Source organism: Colossoma macropomum, unplaced genomic scaffold, assembly GCF_904425465.1.
Source record: "Colossoma macropomum unplaced genomic scaffold, Colossoma_macropomum, whole genome shotgun sequence".
NCBI lineage: Eukaryota > Metazoa > Chordata > Actinopteri > Characiformes > Serrasalmidae > Colossoma > Colossoma macropomum.
In genome coordinates, this window is record NW_023495266.1 from 119,171 (window position 1) to 135,595 (window position 16,425).

The following is a 16,425-nucleotide window of genomic DNA, read 5'->3' on the forward strand; positions in this document are numbered from 1 at the left end:
GTGCAGCGACAGCAAAAGCACGACCCCCTTTTTGTTTAAGACGAGACCGTGAAACAGTTAAAAGTGATTGAGATGCAGACCTTAAAGATCTTAAAGATCTAGGAATATCATTAGCCTATTGTGCTTACTTTTAGCCTCTGAAAAGATGCGTTAACCTAGTTTAAATACTTATTGATTACTAGTTTTAAAAATCTGGAGTGATATTCAAGTCCGTATTTAACACATGAGCTATAAGCATGCAATTAAGAACACTTTAAACTATTCTTAAAGATTAATTTGGCCACTAATAAATGTAGAACCACCTCCCCCTTCAGATACAGACGAGGACTGTATCTGAAGGGGGAGGTGGTTCTACATTTACCCTACATTTACAAGGAATTTTGGGTAAGAGTCTGATGAGGCTGCATTGATGTGGTCCTCTCCAAATGGCAGCACTATGAGCGCATAGAAGACTTGTGAGTGCAAATAAGGACTGCAGGAGTGCAAATGCATCAAAGTTGCCAAGGCTTGAGAGGCGAGAAACCAGGAGGTAAATATGCACTGCAAAAAAACTGTATCTTGTCAAGTGACATTATTTTAAATCTAGCTGGTGTATCTAACATTTCTAATTTTGAGAAGGCTGCAAGAATACTACACGATTATTCATCTTATTGTCAGACATTTTTTACTTCACGCCATGGGCAGATCATTTTGCTTGTTTGAAGCATATTTTTTAGAGCAGGGTTTCTCAACCACTGGGCTGAGGACCACAAGCGGGCCGCACAGCACCCCTTGGTGGTCCTTGGACCTATACTGAGGGAAGCCGATGGTCTGTAGTGGGCCTGTGATGGCACATTGTCATACAAATCAGTGAAAATAATTTGACTTAACAATAAAAAAAATATATATAAAATGTTTTCACACAGTTTCACAACATTACACAAAGGCAGGTTTGTCCTTTTTTTGCCCTTTGCCTCTAGAAACACCTGACCTTTCAGTTGTCCACTCGCACCAATATTCTGCTGATATTTCATGTTCACTGATACACATCACACGTGACAGAGTAGCCACCTACATATCACTGTGTTGAAAAGAAAAAAAAAATGGAGTTTTGTTTTCTTGTGGGCCTTCAGGCTTTCTAGTGATAAACAGGTGGGCCTTAATGTGGAAAAAGTTGAGAAGCTCAGTCTTAGAACAACAAAACTATCTGCCAATATAGTGGAGATCATCCATTCATCCAGTACCATACATTCAACCATCCTATAAACAGACAATAGCTCTGTGCTTTTCCACATAATCTCATATGATGTTGTTTATCTTATATGTCATGATGCAAGAAACCATTTATCCAACTAGCGTGACTGTACAAACGAGGAATTTGTAACTCTGTTGATAACAAGTATGATTGCATTTGCACTTACTTTGATCATGACGGCCACAGGTAAATTATTATTATTTCATACCTGTGTGCAAAATTCCATAGCCTGTTTATGTGTCTGTAGACATGTCCTTATTAATACAGTGCTGGGGATTGTAGCTTTCTAACTTTACTTATATTAGGGCTCATACTAGACAAATGCATATATCAGGCCTTTTAATTTATAAAAGGAACAGAAATAACCCATTTCTGATTTCTGTTCTATCCAGTTTAAGAACTTAATGTCGGGGTTGATATGCAAGAACTGAAATGTTTACTTGGTTCTGCTTAGAGATTTTTTTTTGTTTCTGAGCCCAGCTTACAAGTGAAGCAATTACAGTTAGACAGCTATGATGAGAGTCAACTTCGATGCAACTGCTACACAACTATGTTTTCGTTTCAGCAAAGCAGTTGTAGAAAGTAAGAGAAGAACCACTGCATTTTGAAGCAGCGGTTTCACAGGGAATTACCCCAAGGTTCCACCTGCATGTGATATTGATAAAGAGTTGATGTTGATGGTGAATACATAGTTCATAATTTACCTTACATTGCTCCAAACATCATTAGGCAGGCATAGATTAAGCATAGACAAGAATTTTTAAGGGTGAATTATCCTTTGGCATTGGAGTTTATTTCAAAACTAGGCTTAATTCATGTCTGTCAGACCAGGCCTATGTCCACTACTGACCTGAATTTTTAATAGGCTGCTTTATTAAGAGACTGTGCTGCAAATGTTGACTGCAGAGAGAGTTAGCAGTAGTGATTGATTAGTTGTTCAGTGCAGTGAACTTCAAAGATGCTGTCATTCATGAAAACATCACTAGTTGGGAAAGGAAAGGCTCACATGTAGCTCTGTATGTTACTCAGACATATTTAGAGTTATTAGCTCAAGATAAGAAGATGGGAGAAAAGTCTACTTTAAACTCACACATCCACCACCTTTAGTGTGTCCTAGGATATTTACTGCCATCAAATATATCACTCATTTTAAAACAGAAAAAAGCAGGGAGCAAACAAATCCAGAACTTTCTGAAAAGGTTGCTCGTTATCGCAGTGACTAGGCTGCTGTCTGATCTATTTTTGTTATGACGGTTTACGGAGGGCATACTGGCCTGCCTGGACCACTTATTAAATGTCCTTAACTGTAGTACAAGGTGCTCAATGGCCTGCACATTACTGACCCGTGACATGTGCAGTTGCCTTATGTCAAATATTTCTCTTTGAACTGCCATTCACTCTCTTCAAGTTCGCTGAATTAGAAGAAGACTGTCAGTGGTGTCAGTCTGTGAGATGGGAACTATATTTAAATGTTCAGTATGCCTTACTTCAGTTTTTCATGTAGCTGCTAATAAGCTACTCATTACAGATCGACCAGGACACTGTTCCACCTCTAACGTAGGCTGTGAGTCATAAAGGCAATGAAATATTGAAGCTATTTTGGATTCATTGAAATGGGTGTTAATAATGTGGATACCATGTGATATAGGTATACATACCAATGAGCCCAGACATTATGACCACTCATAGAAGGGAATAACATTGATTATCTTGTAACAATGGCGCATGCCAAGGTCTGGGATATGTTAGACAGCAAGCAAACATTCGGTTCTCGTTGTCAAAGTGTTAGATGTAGGTGAAATAGGCAGGTGACTTTGAAGGGTCAAATCGTCATAACCAGACATCTGGGTCGGAGGAAGCCTTCAACAGTGGTGAGTACCTACTGACAGTGGTCCAACCATGAACTGGTGACAGGGAGTTGGGCACCCAAGGCTCATTGATGTACGAGGGCAACAAAGGGTATCCCATCTGGTACAAACTGATGGGCTACTGTAGAAGAAGTCACAAAGGTTTTTAATGATGGTTACAGAAGGAATGTGCCACCACACACAGTGCGTCGCACTCTGTTGCGAATGGGAGTAGCCACAGACCGGTCAGAGTGGTCATGCTAATCCCTGACCATGGTCAAAAGCTCCTACAATGAGAACACGTGCATCGGAACTGGACCTTGCAGCCATGGATAAAGGTCGCCTGGTCCGATGGGTCTTGTTTTCTTTTATATCACATGGACAACCAGATCCATGTGCACCATTTACTTGGGGGGGCGATTGCACCAGGAAGCACTGTGAGAAGAAGACAAGCTGGTGGAGGGAGTGTGATGTTCTGGGCAATGTTCTGCTGGGAAACTCTTGGTCCAAGCATTCATGTGGACGTCAATTTGCATGTGCAACTTACTTAAACATCATTGCAGACCACCCCCAGGTACACCCCATTATCACAGTGGTATTTCCCAATGGCAGTGGCCTCTTCCAGCAGCATAATGCACCCTGCCACGCTACTCATATTCTTAAGGAATGGTCTGTGGAACATGATGAAGAGTTTGCGGTGTTGCCCTGGCATTTAAGTTTCCCAGATCTCAATTCAATCAAGCTTCTGTTGGATGCGCTGGAACAAGAAGATCCACAGTGGCTCCATCTCGCAACTTACGGGACTTAAAGGATCTTCTGCTAACGTCTTGGTGCCAGAAACCAAGGGGCACCTTTAGAAGTCTTGTAGAGTCAATGACTCTGTGGGTTGGAGCTGTTTTGGAGGCATGTGGAGGACCCACAGCATAATAGGCTGGTCATAGTCTTTTGGCTCATCTGTGTATGTAATACAAGTGTATGCAAAGGTTTGGGTGCCCCTGAGCAAATTACATATTTTCTTGATTTTTATTGATTTTATTGATTACTGATAAGTGAAAGTAAGTCCAATTTCTGTTTATTGTTGACTTTGACATATTGAGGATAAATGATGCATAAAATTAGCAAAGAAATGTCATTTTTAAGTTGAGAATGTGTTAACATATTTTCACTTAGAAAATTGACAGGGCGTGTCATTTGACCAGGGGTGTTTAAACTTTTGCATACATACGAGAGTATACACATTTTTTAAGATTCTGAATTCTTTATTGTTTTCTCTATTTCAAACGTTTCTAAAGTTTCTCAGGCTCTCTGTTTTGCTGTGAAATGATTAAGAGGAGAGACCAGATATGATCCAATAGAGAGCGAAATTACGCAGGCAGAACCATGGAGCACTCATGTTAGATGCTCATGACAAGGGCCACATCGGCGCTTTGATCTGCACTCTGCTGGCTGCAGGCCCGGCAATTTCCTGCAACTGGCTAAAAAAAAATAAAACAAATGCTCCCATTCTTCTTTACAGCACATCATAGCTAATAATGACTTAGCAGAGAAGGTCAAAGATTCAAGTGTTGACTCACAGGTCATCACAGGTTTTGTTGTTTGACTCATCTCTTCATCTTTCTGTGTTTTGTAGATCAGTGATTAGCACGCGTGCTATCTGACCTCAGCCAGCAGGAAAATGTTGTCTGGCCATGTGTGGAGGTTAATTACCTCACTCCTCCGTACACTCACATCTAAACAATTTCACCTGTCAAACCAGATATTTCTCAGTGAAGCATGTTGAGCAACTTGAGTAACTTCATTTTCCTCTACTTCGTTCCTGTGAGCTTCTGGAGACTAATGGCAGTTAGTATTCATAAATTTTGACTAGTTGTTTTGTACAGGCCTACATTTTCTTGAATAATGGCACACAATCAGCTTGATCATTTTGTTTACTTCATTTTTATTTCTTGTGAATGTGTACTCTTCAAGACCGTTGATGTGAGCATTTACTGTGTCTTGTAAATGCCTGAAGACACACTTGTTTGCCAGTGAGAGAGACCCAGTTTCCAGCTGTAGAGGTGAAGGATGCCTAAGAATGTGAGCTATTTGAAAGAGGTCCGCTTGGAAGTAAGGCAGATAAGATATGTTGTACTTCATTCTTTCCCCACCCTACTGGCTCAACCACACATTCACTAACACACATTTGACTAAGCGACATATGACCAACCTTGAATTCAACTTATCTGAATCATTGTCACAAAGTGTATGATTTGTGTTGGAACATTTGCTGTGATTTCATCAACTAAAAATGACTGGTATGAAACTTTCTGCATCAGTAGCACAGATAACTCCACTGCACATTGTACACGTAGAGGAACCATTTTGCTGCTGTAATCACTTTTCCAATATCTTTGTAGTATTTATGTTCCACAGATGTTTCATCTAGTCTTCTAATCAGTTTTCCTGATCAGAAATGAAAAGGACGACTGTCAGCTTCCCAGCACACACTATAACATAAAATGCAAATAGTCCCTCTCAGCTGGACTTTGTTGGCTCTCTAACAGGGAGACATTCTCCTCATCTATATGTTGAATCTCTGCTGTTGTTGTCATCGTTGATTGTGTACTGACCCATTTTCTTTCCATATTAATGCTTCTACAAGCTTCTATAGACCAGCAGCTCCCTGGGTTGGGCTTCACTGAAATTGCTGACGTTTTTGTCGTGGGTGGACCTCAGTGTGAAAAGTCATACCTATTCAAAATATGCAAATAAAAATGAAGCCTTCACAAATGACTGACTGTACTTTTCTTTGGCGGGGTTTTATCTTGTAATCAAACACCTCATCACTTCCTAGTGTCTTGTTAATCCAGTCTAATTTTTCTAGCTGAAATCAGATTATATTACTGCTTTAAATGAACTACTTTTCTTTATTAAATAAGTTTTAAAAAGGTTACAGGTGTTTGTGTTCATAGTATGTTGTAGAAGTACTTAGCTCCTTTGAGCTCCAAGCATAACTCAAACACTTGGTCTACTTCACCATAACCAGATGTTCCACCTGGTGCATTAAGTCTTTTAGGATAGACCGTTCTTATCTTAGTCTCCATGAGTGAGTGTTTCACTGAAGCACAATATGTACTATCTATCCTGTGTTATAATGCCATGGACAGCAGAACAAGATTTTCCTACTTGACTTATCTGGTGACTGACTGATTTTCCTTCAGATTTAACTATATATAGACATATAGTCTATGATTTTGGACCTCCTAACTCTGTGTTTCACTTCCTACCATTACGAAAGAATGGGCTTGAGATCTGGTGCCATTCTCACATCCATAAACAAATATCTATATGCAAAAAACAGAGTCAGTAGCCTGTTTTAGAACTGCTTTATATATACAATCCTCAATTCCACAAACAGTACGTTGTAGTAAATTATGTTTCACCCGTATTAAATTGAAAATAGTGCAAAAAAGAAAAAGAAGGAAACTTCTCTTTTGGGAATATATGCCTCAGACATATTCCAAAAAAGTTAGGACAGGAGCATGTTTACTACTGTGTTACACCAAACCTTTCTTTTAAAAGCACTTAAAAAGAACATTTGGCAGCTGTCGACACCAACTGATCCAGTTTTGACACTGGAATTTTTGCTATTCTTCCATTGTAGTCCACAGCTGCACAGCTGTACGAGGCCTCCGTTGTCTTATTTTGCACTTCATAATGTGCCGCACATATTCAGCAGGAGACAGGTCTGGACTGTAGGCAGGTTAGTCTAGCACTTACACCCCCTAATTATGCAGCCATGCTGTTGCCAGGTTGAAATATGAGTGGACATCCCAGAAAAGGAGGTTGTCTAGATGACTGCATTTGTTACTCCAAAATGTTTATCTTAAATCTTTTACCGTTAATGGTGCCTTCACAGATGCACATGACATGGGCATTAAAACACCCCATTTCATGACAGACACTGGCTTTGAAACTGGCTTTATGCTGGTAACAATCTAACTGGTCTTTTTTGGCCCAGATTACACAACATCCAATATTTCCATAAACAATCTGAAAGGTTGACTAATTAGAACAAAATACACATTTCCACTGGGTACCAGCCCATTTCAGATGAGCTCGAGCTCAGAGAAGTCAGCAGTGTATCTGGACATTAACATATGGGCTAACGCTTTGCACAGTACAGCATTAACTTGCATTTGTGGGTGCAGGCATCAATTTCACAATGAGCATATATTTACAAAAAACAATAATGTTGGTAAGTTAAAACAATAATTAATATCTTGTCTTTGTAATGTTTTCATTTAAATAGAATTTAAATTAAGTTTATGTATCACTGCTTTCTGTTTTTATTTGCATTTAATACACTGTCCAAACTTTTTTTGGAATTGAGGTTTGTACATCTACTGAAAACAATATTACCAAAAACTTACTTGAACTGGCTAAAGGTGAAGCAACAGTTGCTCTAGGCATTTGAAGTAAACTAAAAAGGAGAGAATTGATTTCAAGGTGATACATTCTCCACTAGATTAACAGAATCATCACTGAAACTGAAACAATTTAAGCTGTTCATGTGCATTTGGTCAATCATCATAAAAGTTATACAATCAATATATATATTTGATTCCACAGAAAAATTGTCCAGTGACCTCTGTCAAGATGTCTTGTAGCAAAACTACTACAGGGAGTATCTTCAAAAATAAATGTATAAGACTGACAAACAAATTTCTTTACAAGGTAACTTCAACAGTTATATAAAGTGAAACTGCTCCTAACATCTTGAAGGCAGATGTTGGCAGAGTTTCACTAAAGGCATCAGCGGATGCCTTGGCCCAATTAATCTATGGACAAGAGGGTTAAAAGGGTTAAATAAATGATACTCCCCAGCTCTGATGTAGATGAGAGAGATGGCAAAGTTGCTGCAGAGTGAGCTCCATAAAACTTTCATGAGAAACAAGGGTACAAGCGCTGTGATATTTTTACTGCGCTTTGGAACAGGGACAGTCAGTGCAGTGAAAGCCAGCACTAGATCATAAAAAAAAAATCCAAGCAAAGTGTGGGGGTTTAGACGGGAACCTGTGCAGGTCATGGGGGATGCAATGTGGAATGTTTCGGAGGATTCCTGAGCCGGGCCGTGTGAGTGTACGTATTTGAATGTATGTAAGTAATGCTGTCAGAGCGGTCGGTGCGTCCGAGGGCGCCACATTTTCTTGGCTCTCCCACGTCTCCTCAGCAGGTTACCAGACTCGACCCGCAGGCTTGTCAGCCAATCAGCTGCCTACCCAGCATTCCTCAGGCTTAAAGCTTAAAGAAAACAACCGAAAAAGAATCCTTGGCATGGTACGACTGCCCTCCAGCTCCCCTGTACTCTCCCACACATCTTACAGCAGTGATCAAACGATTCTCGGTCAAAGACACGAAACAGTGAAGGCCCTGAAGAATCAGTCAGTGTCTGTAATATGACTCTTAATTAGGCATGTACATATGGCAGTGGAGCCCATGGCAGCATTACTTGTGGGTCCCACATGTGTGTAGGCCTGAGACACTTACTGCTGTAACAGAATGCAGTGGATGGTGATCACACGCACACACACACACACACACACACACACACACACACTTTCTACGGCCCTTATCCTTCTGGGTCGCTTGGGGTGTGCTAGAGCCTATCCCAGCAGTCACTGGGCAGAAGGTAGGAAACGTCCTGGACAGGTTGCCAGTCCAGTGGATGGTGAACATGTCTTATTATTTATATAGCTCAAACGTAGTCAGGGCCCTTACCGCTGCTGTCCAATAGAAAAACTTTTATCTCCAAAATAGTAACTTTACAGGAGAAGGCAAAATCTTCCAAAGCTTTTAATGTAAGTTGATGTAAAAATGTTTCAGTCCAAGTACTTAAAAATCAACAAAAATGGAGATATATGTTTTTTGTTTTGCTTTTTGAGTTTATTGGACAGCAACAATGTGTACAAAGCATGCCAGTTTTCATATTCATTAGGATAAAAGGCAGAAACTGATGCTGGGTCAGCACTCGAATTTCCTTGTAAGTGATAATTGAGCTGCTTGGTTTCTGTGCCAGTGAGCTCATCTCGTTACAATGCGGCGGAATTTTTGCAATGCAGTCTGACAGGTAGATTAAAGTTCAGTGGTCACATTGCAGAATGGCCCAAACCAGCGGAGGGACTGAAGATGTCACAGAGAAGTTAGTGTGAATAACAGTCTGTTAGTGAGAAACTTGGCAACCTCTGAAACCTGATCGGATCTTTCCGCATTCTTAGGCCGATCGTGACTGAAATACAATTCAGTTACATAAATGCTGAGCAAAGCTCTCAGGGTGAGTGCTGATCTAGGATCAGTTTTTATTTTTTGTGTTCTCTTGAATCTAATTTCATGAAATCATGGAGCTTTTCTGAACCTCTCTGATGGAGATTCTGGAGACCTTCTGAAACCTGAGACTCTGGACCAGCTAAAAGGTCACATTCCCACATCCCGGTGTTTCAGAATACCTTGTAAACTGTTAGAATCCTTTATACTGTAATATTAACCCATCAGCAAAACATTAAATATCATTAGTGACTACTGGACACCACCAGGAACCAACAGAAACTTCAATGGTTTCTACATTTGTTCAGCAGAGTTCCTTGTTCTCCACTTCCAACATTGGCACCCAGCATAGTCTTTGACTGTTGTAGCTCATTTGAGACTACAAATAAATGAAATACATATTGTTGTGCTTTTGGCCGCTATTCTTAGTCTTTTTGCTGGATCACCCAGTGGGCCAGCCTATAACTGAGTCACTGACTGACTGATCCCCTGTACCTGATACCCATGATTGAAACACTCATGTGCAATCACAGCCTGATATAAACAGTAGGTGGCGGTATACACCTAATTAAACAAAGCCATGTCTACATCCCCAACACAGGGCTGACATTAATAATAAAAGTAAAGAGAAAACACATCCAATGAAACACGTTACAGATATAAAAGCTCTTTCTAACAACCAGTACAGTAACACAGTGCAGAGTACTGTGTGTCTGACTGCAAGTTTGAGCTCAGGCTGTGCTGGAAATTCTCACTTTGCAGTATAATTAGTATTATTCACCAATTTTTCACTCTTTCAGGTGAGGATAAAATCATTGAGCACTAGAATCTCACCAGTAAGTGCACCAGAATGTAAACTAGAACAATAATTTTGATATCAATTGAAACATTTAGAAATATGTTTTAAAGAGTTCACCGATTTAATCTTTAGCTAGCTCGAATGCTATAATGCTAGCATTACAAGCAAGACAAAAAATTCTAATTTCTTTGACTTCACTCATGATTCTAGATTTGTTTAAGTGTGTGCATGAGTAGTAATCATCTTAGAGTTTGATGAAGTCTGTTATTATGCTGATAACAGTCCTAAAATTTACTACTGTGCACATTTACAGCTAAATACAAATATGTTTCATGGATTCATTCATAAAATAGCAGTAGAAATAATATATAATATATAGCAGGAAAAATATGTATAAGGAAATTATTAAAGAAATCCACAAAAAGTCATTTAAGTGATTTACTTGATGTATTTACTAAACATTCTACCTCTAACTAATTTCTTATTATTATTATTATTATTATTATTATTATTATTATTACTAAGACGTTATTAAATTAATGTTATCATTACTAGTAATAGTAAAAGCATTAAGAGATATACTATAATATAAAAATTCTGCCAAAATCGGAGCAGCAACAAATGTTTATCCTTAAACTTGAGTCAATATAAACATGAGTGAATCAGAAAAAGTATCTCCATCACTCTGTGTGTGTGTGTGTGTGTGTGTGTATGTTTGTGGGCGGGGGGGGTGCAGGGGAGCATGTGGGTGTGTGGGTATGTGTATCTACGTTTTTTTAAATGAATAATTTTGACAACAGAGTTGATGACTTCTAGTGAAAGTGTGCCATCTGCTGGACATAACGTTCAATAACACAGCAAACATTCTAAATGATACATTCTAAAACTATCAACCACATCTAAATGGTTTCACTGTAATATTTGTGTATCCTGCTTTAGAGGAAAGTGAATGAACTACACCAGATCAACTGCACTGCGAGCAGTTAAGCAAAGTTGGCAGAGGGAGAAAATTATCATTACTGATTTACATTTAACTGCTTTAAAGAGAATTTTTGATTACTGAGTAACATCCTGCCTCTGCTGCTCATATAATCATATAACAGGATCTAAACTAAAGAATTTGCAGAATGGTCAAACTACCACAAGTTCTGTGAAATGTAGTTTAAACAGTGTAAGTGATGAATCAGTGGAGTATATCACAGGGTGAAAAAGTCACTTTACATTCATTTATTATTGCTGGTACATTACAGTGCAGCTGTGCAGACATGACTGGAGCATTTTATAAATGTTATCTGTTGGCTTTGACTGTGAGATGGCAGGACCTTGATACTAAGGCTTCTGTAAACATTAACTGGTGGAGATGAGAGGGCGTGCACACGCATACTCACAAACATTACTCACAATATTCACACAAACATTTCTTATACAGAGAGTTAGCTCACAGACTCGAGCTGGGAGAGAAGATGGCCTCCGGGATCTGTAACAGTGTTCTGGTGACCGGCTCTAACCGTGGCATTGGACTGGAGCTGGTGCGTCAGTTGGCCGAGTCACCCTCACCCCCAACACTGATCTTCGCCGGGTGCAGAGACCCAGCAGGGCCCAAAGCACAGGTGAGAGAGAGACAGAGAGCAAGAGAGAAAGAAACTGTATAAAAATGACAGGGTTACTTGTTCATTCAGCTGTGATATAGAAAGAAAAACAACAGTTTGGTTATTATCATTGATGCCAATGAGAAAGAAAGAAAACCATTTTGTGTAATGCAGTACCTGCATTAACCCTTATGTAGAAAGACATGGGTGGAAGTGTTAAAGGCTTTTTGAATGCCCATTAACTACTGTCTGTCTCCTCTGCAGGAGCTCAGAGGGCTAGCTCAGAAGCACAAGGATGTGATTGCCATCATTCAGCTTGGTAAGGAACTGGAATATCTTTTTGAGCATGCCCTTCCATATTAACATGAATTTGATACCAACTAATCACTGATGTAGATACTAATAGTGGGAAACCTGTACAGTGCTTTTCAAAAATCCACATGGCAGCATGACTCCATCCATGTAACAGTGTGATAGTGCAGATAATCATGGTGTGTTGCTGTGCTATAACAGTGGTTCCTAACCCTGGTCTTGGAGAACCCACTGCTCTACACAATTTAAACGGGAATTCCACTGATTTGCCAAGATTTCTGCATAATTCAGTCACTGAGATTGAATGGTTAGATGACCCATTGTAGAGAAACTTAATATATCTGATTAGTTAGTGGTGGTGATAGGAAGCAGGGGTCATGAGGTCAGCCATGCAAATGTAGCCATTTTATTTACTATCAAAAATAACAAGTGAACCTACTAGGGATGCACAATGATATCTGAATCATATTGGTATTGCCAGATCTTTGCTTAAAAATATGCTGCCATTGGACTGATATTTGATGATGCATTAATTGTACTCTGAAAGAGTAGAACGTTTAGGGCTACTGTGCTAAAAATTTGCAGCATTTATAACTCTCTACAAATAAGTGTTGCATTTCTACAATTTCTATATTTTATAAATGCTTCTATACCTGCATTGGTATCAACATCCGCAGATATGTGCATAAACAATATCATATATTGGCACTAGCCAAGAATTCCCAAAGTGGTGCACCCTTCGTGTGATAATGGTAAAAAAGTAGTAAATCTGAAAAAACGGGGACCACTCTCTGCCAAGAATGGCTTTTAAAAAATATATTTTAGGCCAAAAGCTCATCTCAAAACTATGGGTAAACAGGTAATGTTTTCTTTTACAGTTCCCTAACTGTTAACCAGGTAAGAGTGAGGTAAAAACTTCAACATACTAGATAATTATTTTGGGTAACACGATGATAGCACCAAGACAACCTAACTAAATTACACCAAAATGACAAACAGGTTCTAGCTGTTAAACTGATAAAGCGCAAAGTAAAAACCTCATAAAGACTTGGAGTAATATAGTGGTAAATACCAACATACTCACTCAATATGTCACTATATTGTCACACGTTTTAGCAGGAAAGTAAATCAGAAACACCTTAAAGTACTGAGTTATATGCATAAAATGACAGCATATACTACAAAGACAGTTCTCTGAAGTAAACGGTAAAAACCCAGTTTAACCACAGTCAGTTTCATTTCTAAGTACACTTTTAAAAAAGATCCTCAAGGGTTCTTTAGTAAAAAAAATGGTTTTATATAGAATCATGGACACTTTTGCATGATTAAAGGGTAATTTGTAACATGAGAATGTGCTATAGATGATTCTATATACAACCTTTTTGAAAAGGATTCTAAATGACCCCAAAAATGGGTTCTTCTATTGTAACAAGTTTGACATAGTAACAATAGCGAACCATTTCATGATGCAATGAACCCTTTAATCATGCAAAGGGTTCTTTCAGTGTCAATGTTTCTATATAGAACCATTTTCTTTACTAAAGAACCATTGAAGCACTGTCTTTATTAAGAGTGTAAAATACAGGCACATACTGTGTAAGACTGATTGTATGCCATATAACTACCTAGTACTTAAACGGGTAAAATAAATGGGTATAAAATGATTCCACGTAGCACCAAAAAAGGTTCTTCTATTGTTACGACAACAAGGTTATAACAATAGAAGAACACCTTTTGGTGCTGTACAGAATGATTTTCAAGAAGGTTTTACATAGAACCATATACAACAAATTCTTCTTCAATCTGAAGGACTATTTCACCATGCAAAAAAACATTTAAACATGAAATGGTTCTTTGAGTGTTCATAGTTCTACATAGTACTATTGTCTTTACTAAAGAACGCTTAAAGAACCATCTTTTTAAGAGTGTAGAACTTGTTGGGCATTTCAGTGTAATCTAGTAAGACTGCAATGGAAGTTGTCATCACAATACCCAAAATAATTACCTAGTACTTTAGAGTTTGTACCGCACATTTACTTGGTCATTACCTAGACCTAAAGGGACTCTATTTCCTTTAACAGAGAGTCAGAGTAGCACCAACTCTACTTTTTGTTCCATGTGTCCACAGACACCTCTAGCCCAGCGAGCATCTCCCAGGCCGCTAAGACAGTGGGAAGCAAGCTGAAGGATGGCAGTTTGAATCTGATCATCAACAATGCTGGAGTGAATGTCCATCTAGAGCTGTCAAACACTGGAGAGAAGGAGATGGTGGATACATACCGGACCAACGTGGTGGGACCTATGCTTGTTGCAAAGGTCAGTAAGCTTTTAAAGCAGCTTTGTCAACCTCACAAAAGCCGCTGTGTGGTTTGGTGTGCCTTATCTGGGTTATGTAATAGTGTTTACAGAAACTGCTTCATGGCCTTTAGTAGTAGTCAATCCAAGATTTGCAAAGTAGTGATGACAAAGCAAAATTCTTACATGCATTTAAAATCCGATTGGTTCCTCGTGATCTTTCTCTGCTGAAACTGAATGTTGAATGGTGGTGGCAGGACTTCCTCCCATACCTGCGCAAGGCAGTGTCACAGGCCGCTGATCAGAGGGGCATGTCCTGCAGGAAAGCAGCTGTCATCAATGTTTCCACACTGCTGTCCTCCATCCAGAAGTGCCCCGAGACGTTTGCCATGGCCCCAATGTATGCTTACCGAATCAGCAAGGTGACATATAATAATTGTATACAGAATATCTCTCATTATGAGAATCAACCAAACCACAATTATAATAGCAAGGAACCCAATAGAGTTAGTATTGTAATGATGCCAGATTCCAGATATCCACAACTTATGAATCAAGGCCAGACTGACAGGAAGGCAGAGATTTCACATGCCTCCCTATCACTGCCAGCCAAGGCGGTGTGTGCATATCTTAAGCATGTTGAACTGCACTGTTGTTTTAGGCTGCCCTTGAACATGCTGACTAAATGTTTGGCTGAGGATGTAAAAAAAGATGGAATTCTTGTCATGGCAATTCATCCTGGCTGGGTCAGAACTGACATGGGGGGTCAAGAGGTAAGTAATTAGACAAGCTGAGCAGGACTCACTCCACCTGCAAATAAAAGGTTAGAGCTTTTGCATCTGCTCTATTTATTAATCACTTATATGGGTTCACAGAGAGATATAGCCATTGTCTTAGGAACACAAGGACTGATTGGGACAGGCGTGGACTTTGATTGTTAAAGGTTGTTGGAAAAGGTTCATCCTGTTATTTTACCCATAGGCCCCTGTTCTGCCAGTGGACAGCGTGAAGGGCATGTTGAAAGTGATCTCCTCCCTTACTGAGAAAGACAATGGAACTCTACTGGACTGGGAAGGCAACAGCATCCCATGGTGATACTGAAGAAGTAATACAACAAGGCATTTCCTATACTGCACTATAGATATGCTATTGCCTTGAAACATGTTTAAACTTTTAATTTTTTTTTTTTCAAAATTTTTGATTACAGCTAGGTGACATTTTGGAGTTTTCATTGTGTAAACTTTGGAGTGACTCAGCACTGTCCTTCATTCTATAAATGCTGCAAATAAAAGGCATATAAAGAGTAGAGATCAGTGTCATTTTTAAGCATTGACTTTTACATGATTAAAGGGTTCTTTTCATCATTAGAGCATTCTTCAGATTGATGGACAATGTGCTTTAGATGGTTCTATACAGAACCTTTTGGAAAATCCTTCTATATAGTACCAAAAAAGGTTCTTTTATTGCATAGTGTTGTCATTTGTTAACTACTAACACTTGGAAGTTACTCTGATTAAAGTACTGATTAAAGAAAATGAAGGATATATATATATATATATATATATATATATATATATGTGTGTGTGTGTGTGTGTGTGTATGTGTGTGTGTATATATATATATATATATATATATATATATATATATATATATATATATATATATATATATACATACTTGTGATAATATGTTGGTTGCATCTGACCTGATTTTCCCTGCTATCAAATGGTATTCAACACTGATTCAACAATCCTTCCAAAATCTGTAAACACTAGCCAGAAAGCTATTTAATTCATAGTTTTGATAGTTCTCTCAATTAAAATGTAACTCAATATAATTTATATAATAAGGGCACAGTTCAACATTCTGGTCACCGGCTCTAACCATGGCATTGGACTGGAGCTGGTGGGTCAGTTGGCCGAGTTTTCCTCACCCCTAACATTGATCTTTGCTGGGTGCAGAGACCCAGCAGTGACCGGAGCACAGGTGAGAGGAAGAGAAAGACAGAGAGAAAGAGAATTATGCTATATACAATGCAAATTTTAT

General features: G+C 38.9%; 1 protein-coding gene across 1 annotated transcript; it reads left to right on the forward strand.

Annotated features, from left to right (window-relative positions):
* The first annotated feature begins 11,536 nt into the window (after positions 1–11,536).
* Positions 11,537–15,685, forward strand: zgc:158868 (uncharacterized protein LOC791147 homolog). Its single transcript, XM_036561589.1, has 6 exons — positions 11,537–11,793; positions 12,037–12,091; positions 14,213–14,400; positions 14,637–14,805; positions 15,046–15,152; positions 15,361–15,685. Exons 1-6 carry the CDS (start codon positions 11,647–11,649, stop codon positions 15,472–15,474), a joined length of 780 nt encoding a protein of 259 aa, XP_036417482.1. The 5' UTR covers positions 11,537–11,646; the 3' UTR covers positions 15,475–15,685.
* Positions 15,686–16,425: the final 740 nt, after the last annotated feature.

Excerpts from the sequence above, each read along its gene's own strand:
- zgc:158868 (XM_036561589.1), top strand. The coding sequence starts at position 11,647 with ATGGCCTCCGGGATCTGTAACAGTGTTCTGGTGACCGGCTCTAACCGT. Across the intron at positions 14,401-14,636 it reads GACCTATGCTTGTTGCAAAG|GACTTCCTCCCATACCTGCG; the intron begins GTCAGTAAGCTT and ends TGGTGGTGGCAG. Across the intron at positions 14,806-15,045 it reads TTACCGAATCAGCAAGGTGA|CCTTGAACATGCTGACTAAA; the intron begins CATATAATAATT and ends GTTTTAGGCTGC.